General features: G+C 46.4%; 1 protein-coding gene across 1 annotated transcript; it reads right to left on the bottom strand.

Annotated features, from left to right (window-relative positions):
• Positions 1–231: 231 nt before the first annotated feature.
• On the bottom strand, positions 232–3,994 carry LOC149332775 (transmembrane protein 223). Its single transcript, XM_089558357.1, has 2 exons — positions 3,362–3,994; positions 232–759 (listed from the first exon to the last, which is right to left on the bottom strand). The coding sequence occupies exons 1-2, from the start codon at positions 3,906–3,908 to the stop codon at positions 467–469; spliced, it is 840 nt and encodes a 279-aa protein (XP_089414483.1). The 5' UTR covers positions 3,909–3,994; the 3' UTR covers positions 232–466.
• Positions 3,995–8,746: the final 4,752 nt, after the last annotated feature.

Here is an 8,746-nt window from a genome sequence, read left to right as displayed (position 1 = left end):
TGCAGATGTATAGGTTGAAGTATATTTAGTACCGAAAAAAGACGCGGGTTCGATCCCGGCCGCGGCAACCGAATTTCGATGGAGGCGAAATTCTATAGGCCCGTGTAGTGTGCGATGTCAGTGCACGCTGAAATTTCCAGATGGTCGAAATTTCCGGAGCCTATCACTACGGCCGGCGTCCCTCATAGCCTGACTCGCTTTGGGACGTTAAACCCCAAAAAACGAACCAACCAAAGAAAGAAGCTTTTTATTTCTAATCGACTTCGCATTTTTTTGACACCTCAAGACCCGGATACCCCTTCAAAACTCTCTATTATTCGTGCCGAAAACAGCCGGAGAGAATGGGGGGCTGAGTGACATCGTGCATTGGCACGTAACTCCCGAGTGTGCCGCTAGTCGACACGAGCGCAGCCGTCGAGATCATTTGCCCGGCACCAGCTCTTTGGTGGCTGCGCTGCGTCGTCCCTTAAAACTTCCGGCTGACGCCGACGGTGTTGTCGAACAGCTTCGGGTGGAGGAATGTGCCCCGCTGGTCGAGCATGAAGTAGAACCAGTGGCCCTTGATCTTCAGCGTGATGTAGCTGGCCTTGCGCAGCCGTGACTGGAGGCAGTTGATGTGCTCCAGCGGAACCTCGAGGCCGCGTACGCCCCGGAAGGGCGCGTACGTCTGCACCCATACCCGCTGGCCGCCTTTCAGGAGCACGATGGAGCGCACGCTGCGAAGGACGAACAGCGTGCTTCCCGCTACCACCAGGCTGCCTGCAGCGCAACACCCAGACACGGTTCAGCCATGAGAGAATCCTCGCACGCGGATGAGATAGTTATGCGTTAATTTAATTAGTAAAACATTCTTCAATACCCGTTACTTGTTCCATTTTTACGCAGAAACTGGGCTATTTATACCCGTGCCACACGGACAGATTTAATGCCATTAAGTGCTTACTGCCTTAAGTTTTAACAGCATTCGTGCAGTGCCACACGCATAAATTTAATGGCATTAGCCATACTGCCATTCGCGACCTGCTGAGTTCGCCACAACTCATTCGCCCGTGCAATGTGTACTCTCGTTCCCATTCCACACGCAGAAAAGCATGCAGCTTTGTTAGTAACAACTTCCTAACCAGTAGGAAATGGTTAATTATTAACTTTCAGTCAGATGAGGCATCTATACCGCATTTTCGATGCGAAGAGCGCCATTTTAACCTGCCTTATTGACAGGTACTCTCGACTTATGTGCTGACGTGCGAGTTTATGGCTACTTTTTCAACTTGTAAAGCAGGAACAGCCGTATTTTCTGGAAAATCGTTTTTACATTACATTTGAACAACATTCCCGATATACCGTGTTCTGCAACTTTATCGGCACAGGTTTGAAAAATTCTCCCGCCACAACCGTTGGCTCGTTTGTGGTGAAACCGCGCACAAAGCTTCCTTATTGTTGTCCGTTTTAAGGCATAGTAAGTGTAAAAGTGGTACTTACTAGGTTTGGTCACGCGAGATGCGAAACAAGAAGCACCCGTGTTGAGATCGAGCCGCCGTCATCGAATTTCTGCCGAAAGATACTTGTGGCGTCATCTGACATCGCTGAAGGAAAGCGCCGCGATAGCAGACGGCAGAAATACGACGAGACAATGGAGAACATATCTTTTATTGGTAAATCACCGTCAAGTCATTTAATTTGTTTACGATAGTTTTCAAAATGCGTTTTCCGAAAAATATTTCACGCGCTTAAGCAGACGACATGGCCCGAACGACGCATTCAAAGCAAGCTGCCGCGCTCGTTGCAGCGCTCGCCTCGGCGCTTCCGTCGCGGCGCTTTCCTTCAGCGATGCCAGATGGCGCCACAAGTATCTTTCGGCAGAAATTCGATGACGGCGGCTCGATCTCAACACGGGTGCTTCTTGTTTCGCATCTCGCGTGACCAAACCTAGTAAGTACCACTTTTATACTTACTATGCCTTAAAACGGACAACAATAAGGAAGCTTTGTGCGCCGTTTCACCACAAACAAGCCAACGGTTGTGGCGGGAGAATTTTTCAAACCTGTGCCGGTAAAGTTGCAGAACACAGTTATATTCAGATGAAACTTTTGACTACCTTGCAAGCGTTATCGTCATCGTCACTTTCGATACGACATTAACAAACTTAAGGCCTTAAACATTTACTACCATTTCTTGCACGCGTGTGGCACGGGTATTAGACACGAGGCCGACACTTCCAGACTGATTTTACGCATGTTCCGGTTAAGTCTGCTACCTCTAAGGTTACGTGTGTGTTGAATGGTGCCGCCGACTTCTCTTCTAAAGGAACGTTGCGTCCTCTACTAATCAACACCAGGGCGCTGTCATTCTATAGAGGGCGTTTTGTGATCAGCATGAAATTATTTCCATAGCTCTAGAAACTGATGCCGCAAGGAACTGATATCAAAGACTGGATTGCAAAGAGCACAACAAACTTCGCCAAACCGGCGAACGTATGAAAGAAAAACGCGTCATATTCCTTGTGAGGCTGCATATGCGCTTAAGGGCGCCAGTGAAAACGTTACTTGAGAGAAGCGTTAGATTCAATTAGCGCTTAAAAGGCTGCATATATTTACTGCCGTAAATAAGCACGGTAGACATGCGTCGTACAGTCGGGGACAAAAGTCTCTGGACCACATGTTTTTCAAACAAAGCCCACAGCTCTGCTATTATCCGGCGGCTGGAAACCACACTTGTGGAGATGAAAAAACAAAATATGAATTTCACCTCCACAAGTGTGGTCTCCAGCCGTAGGCTAACAGCAGAGCTATGGGCTTCGTTTGAGAAGCACGTGGTCCAGAGACTTTCATCCCCGACTGTACATAAGCGCATGTGACTTGCTGTCCTCATGCTACCCGACTGCTTCTTGTGCAAACCCGGTTTTTTGTGCATGATGGTATCGGCACGTTTTTATGACATCTGCCATTGATTCTGGACCGTTTAACCCACTTCGCATCATTCCATACCACTATCATTGTTATTATTTCTTTTTACTCTGTAATTAGCTTTGGCGTCGCACAACCACATGGACGAGAGACGCCTGCAATATAACGCTCTTTTTCTGTCTGCTGATTCATTGCTTTCCTCCGCTATTTTTCATCACTTGCGTATGCTTCCGGCCCGAATTCTAGTACGATTATTACTGCACGTTATTTATCGAGAGCGGAGCGCGGCAGAGATGTGAGACCAAGTTGATAACTAATACCTGACTTCACAAACTGAAACAAACAAACAAACAAACAAGAAAGCTAAGGATTGAGTTCTGTTCAGAGGCAGTGTTCCCGTTTAATTCCAGCCTGGGAGCTCGACAGCCATCAATTTCAAAAGGAATGCATAAACTCACCGATTGTAGTGCACACAGCTACCAAGCCATAACGGTACCGGTCAGTTGTGAGCCGCTCGCGGAGGAACTCCAGCAGTCCCCCAACTCGTCCACTCCTTTGCACATCCGGGGGAACACCCTCGCTGGGATCAGTCACCACGTAACAGTAGTGGGCCATGAACGACCACAGGAAAAGCTGCACTACGGTAAACATCCTGAGTGACGCGAACACTCTGAAGTTGTCGAAGCGGTAGACTTCCGTGTTCTTTGCAACGTTTGTATCCACTTCGAAAGGCAGACGCGCCGATGGTTGCTGGGCGCTTTGCGCCGACGAACTGCCTGAGCGAGTCGCCGGTGATGACCATTGGCCATTCTTGGCCAGCAAACCAAACCGCGTTGCTCTCAAGCGGGCAGTGCTCACGGAGAGACATCCGAGCCCTCGGCACAACATGGTTAAGCGCCCGCACATTGCGTACCCCCCTTCGTTGCCTGAAACACTGCACCGCAGTGCCGCTATAGAAAATGCAACCAAATCAACCAAGTGTGCCTTTAAGTCACGCACGTGCATCCACGGCGAGCCTCAATGCACCTCTGAAGTACGTAAAGCATACCTGAAGGGCGCCGCCATTGCAATCGTAAATGAGCTTGATACGGATTGGCTTGACTGCCGTTGGCCGCGTAATGGGGCAGTCGGTTTCTTTAAAACTGAAACTGAAAAATTGTTCAGTCTCCCGCATGGTTGAGTCTGAAAGCTTCATAAGTTATTTCTTTTATCCATGTATATGTTCTACCAAAACATGGCAAGTGCCTTATTTTTTCCTCATTATTTGTCTTCATTCTGGTTGCTGAGTGATTTACCAATTATTATTTTGAAAACAAAGGAAGTCACGTGCAGTATGGTCCCAGGAGTGCACCAAACAAATAGGGTCAGAATAAATAAAACAGTCGTGAAGAAATCTGCTCCGCAAGATAAGTATCTAGGGAGAAAGGCGCCCATTGTTCAAGCGTTTCCCTGCAATGCACAGCGAAAGCGAATTTTTTTTTTTAAGTACTTCCCGATCAATGTCATCAGTGAAACTTCGAGGCAGCACAAGAAACGAGGCATACAAGCGGATGCAACAATTACAAAAAAAAAAACATTTTATTTGGCCATTTTGAGGGATTTTAAAGCCACATCCGCCCTTAAAAGCTATTGCACCGTATGACATTCATTGCCTGCGTCGAAGTAGAAATCAAAATTCTTCAATCGGCTTCAAGGCTAATGGCACTGGAAGAATGATTAGGTTTTGCGGCGAAAAATGCGACAATGATGGCGACCAGCATGCAATGGACCTCAACGACAAGTACAGCTGTGCCAGCGCTTCTAATTTTAAAAATTTATAGAGCGAGAGAGGTTAGATGCGCGCAGGCAAAACAACCAACTAGAGTTTTTGCATCGAGTGTAGCGAAGGCAATGCTGCATCATCGCCTTTTGCAAAGACTGCCTTCCCCAAGGACGAGACTGATCAAGCTTGCACGAGCAGACTCAGTGCCTAAAGCTCCGTTTTATACGGTCCTTCAGAAGCAGGTTCAAGACCGAGCATGAATTTCTCGTAAAATTTGTCACTGAACGATTCACAGCGTATAGCTGCCGGGTCCGACCAGGCCACATTCCTATAAATAGTACAAGTCTCACGCCCGAAAAAAACGACGGACAAACGATATAGACAAACGTGTACTGTGTTCTCAAGACTAAACAAAGGAACAGTACACGACCTGGATGCGCACGCGAAACGGGGGCTTCCAGTATATGAAAAAAATAGAATACTGTCATCCGTTGTGTTAAACAATGCAGACAACTCGCTCCTCGAATACATCAATAGCATTTGGGACGGAGAGACTCCTCTCCCTTTCGACTGGAAGTCGACTCTCGTGACCATCCCGAAGGCCGGCAAATCTATAATAATAATAATAATAATAATAATAATAATAATAATAGAGATTTATTCATCACAACGATGAAAAGGGCCGAGGAAAAAAGCCAGCAAGGCTTGACGAGCCCTCGGCCCCTACATATACAAAGGCATCAGGGGAACAAAGAATACATATTGTGCAACAGTATCACAATAACAAAAATAGTACTACAAACTTTTGACGCAAACATTGAATAAAAAGGAAAAATGAAAAGATTATAAAACCAGACTAATTTTTGAAACACAGGAAATGTTTACAAAGGTCACGGATCGGCGTACTAATTATGTCAATATTTTTATGATGTAACGTGTTTAGGTGTTTAGGCAGCTGGAAGGCAATCATTTGTAATCTGTAGTTTGTTCTTGGAGTTTTAGTCTGCCACGGGGAGTGTTGTCTAGTGTTATACAGCTTCTCGCTCGGTGTTAGGCAGGCCAGTGTCCCCAAATAATCAATATGACGAAGTAGCTCCTTCTTATACCTAGAAAGCAGTTGAAAACTATAGATGTCAAAATTTTTCATAATACTTGCATCTTCAAAGTACTGGCTTGTATGCTGGTTGAAACTAAGCTGGAATATGCACCTTATCGCTTTCTTTTGAAGTAGATAAATTTTGTCAAGATTATTCAGAGTGGTCATGCCCCAGACAAGGTGACAATAATTCAAATGGGACAAAAACAAAGATTTCTATATGAGCTCCTTAATCCTCGCAGGAAGCATTGTTTTCAGGCGATATAGGTGTCCTACGACTCGAGCGAGTTTAGCCAAGATAGTATCTACATGATGGTCCCATGACACTGTTTCGTGAAAGACGACTCCAAGTGTTTTAAATTTTTCTACTATCTCAATCTCCTCTGAATTAAGTAGTAGCTTTTTATTTGTATGCAGAAGTTTATTCCTTGGTCGGAAGATTGCCTTGCTTTTATTCACATTTATTTTTAACCCATTTAGTTCTGTCCAGGTGTTTAGTTGGCATAAAATATTGTTTCCTTTGTCTATCAGGGAATCGCAGTCATTCGTTGAGAGGAAAATACTTGTGTCGTCTGCATAAATAAAAAACGATGCTTGGTCGGTGATGTTCACTATGTCGTTAATAAATAAGTTGAAGAGCAAAGGCCCCAATATGCTACCCTGTGGCACTCCACATTTTATATTCTTTAAAGAAGACTCAATACCATTAATGCTTGTATATTGTGCACGATTAGAAAGATAAGAGTTTAAAAGTTGCAGAGGAAGACCTCTAATTCCATGCATTTCAAGCTTTCTAATCAGCAGTTCGTGATTTAGAGAATCAAATGCTTTTTTGAAATCTACGAAGATAGCTAGCACGATATGTTTCTTTTCAAAACTGTTTAGGATATATTCTTTCTCGTGAAGAAGCGCAAGCTCAGTGGATTTATTCTTCCGAAATCCAAACTGCCATCCTGTTATAATATCATTTTTTTCTATGAATTTTTGCCGTCGAGAGAAGATAAGCTTTTCTAAGCCTTTAGAAAAGATGTCGAGGACCTTCGCCCCCTCACGTCTTGTGTCGGCTGGTGGAGACGATGGTGCGCGATAGACTCTCCGATTTTCTCGAAACACAGCACATTTTCGCGGGCACCATGTTCGGTTTTCGCCCTCACAAGTCAGCACATATACTTCTGCAGATCCACCGCGACATCTTAGATCCTGTCCAATGTCCCCACAACGACAAGGTGGTCGGCCTCTGATCTTAAAGGCGCATTCGACAACTTCAAACTGAAGTAATCCTGGACCACCTCAGTAACACCAACTGTGGCCACAAAACATTCCATTACATAATACAAACTCTTACACACCGTCAAGCCTATATACGCATACAAGATGCGGAACACGGACCATACACCATCGGCTCGAGGGGAACACCTCAAGGCGCGGTCCTGTCTCCCCTCCTCTTCAATTTGGCAATGCTTCATCTTCCCTCCAAATTGTCTTCTCTGCCCGGGATACATCACGCTCTTTATGCGGATGACGCAGTGGCTCACTTTCAAAGCGTTCAGCGCAACACACGCAGAGGAGATTGCCATTGCTCTGGCTCTCACCCCAAGTCGAAACACATCGTCACCGACTCGCGAGGGGCCTGTCGGAACTATGAGCTAGGCTGGGCTCCTCCGCTTGCCTGGCGCATACTGCAATATAGCTGCCGATGCGAAGATTCAACTCCACGTAACCTGATTCGGGCCCCCGGTCACCAGGGACTCCAGGGAAACGAACAGGCCGATCAGGTCGCCCGCGCGCAATCTCTCCCCGGGCTATCTCCCTGTCCTTGGAAGCCTACTCCCAATCAGACAATCTGGCCCTTACATTCAAACAGATCCGATTACTGCAAGTAGGAGCACCGGCGCTACGCGGCCCCTTGTAAGGGACTGCAACGCGCTGACGAGCGCCTCCTCATCAAAATTCTAACACTGTGCTGTGCCCGGCGGTCCTTAAACATTTCAATACATCACTTGATGGCGCGTGTCAATTCTGTGGGGAGGTGGCTGACACCCAACCCCAACCCCACCAAAGAGGACTGGGAGGCGGCCCTGCTCGGCTGTCACGACCTAAAGACCCAAAAGGCCTTGGTTCAACGGACGCGGGCCGCGTTGCTTGCCAATGGGGCTCCGGAATAGGGGCTCCACCTAGTATTGTGAGGGGAAAGCGCCAATAGGGCCCTACCCCAATCACATCTCTGTAAAAATAGACGATAAATGTTTTTCACCACCACCACTACCATCGATTTTTTTTTTCCTAGTAAAAATCGGTAGCCGTGCATGCTTTTTGTGGAGCTTCCACTTGTACGTCTGCGTATGACGATTGCTGTGGTTTAAAGCTTCTGTTCTACGGCAGTACAATTTTACTTCGCTTGTCGCCGCAGATGACCTGGAAAGTCTCGGAAACTTTCCATATCTAGAGAGGTGACTGTGACTGAGTCAACCAGCCTTCCGTTCACCAGTACGATTGAGCATGTTATAGTTGGTTTCTTTATTTGCCTCTTAGTCTTTTTCTTACATGCCGGACGCTCTCATCAAGCATGTGCGTAAGCACAGCGTATAGCACTGCCGCCTGTCCCTAAAAGAGCATGCGCAGATGAGGGTACACCCGCTATGCGCTGTTCGCAGCTGGCGGTAGCGGTTATACGCTAAAGTTATCCTAAAACTCTCCATTCAATGTTTATTTATAGCTGCAAGTGCTGCTCCATGTTTGCATACACACGTCGTAAACGTTTAGGTTTGGGTTTATTGGGATTTTACGTCCCAACGCGACTAAGGCTATGAGAGACGCCGTAGTGGAGGGTTCCGGAAATTTTGACCACCTGGGGATCTTTAACGTGCACTGACATCGCACAGTACACGGGCCTCTAGAATTTCTCCTCCAAAGAAATTAAACGTTTACTGAAAGAGCGCGCATTTGTACTTTATGCTACAGCAACGTAAAATTCATAATGCCGAC

The sequence above is a fragment of the Amblyomma mixtum genome, chromosome 8 (assembly GCF_055824585.1).
Source record: "Amblyomma mixtum isolate Tamu chromosome 8, ASM5582458v1, whole genome shotgun sequence".
In the NCBI taxonomy this organism is placed as follows: domain Eukaryota; kingdom Metazoa; phylum Arthropoda; class Arachnida; order Ixodida; family Ixodidae; genus Amblyomma; species Amblyomma mixtum.
Note: the sequence above shows the minus strand (reverse complement) of the source record. Positions and strands in the feature narration are given on the sequence as shown.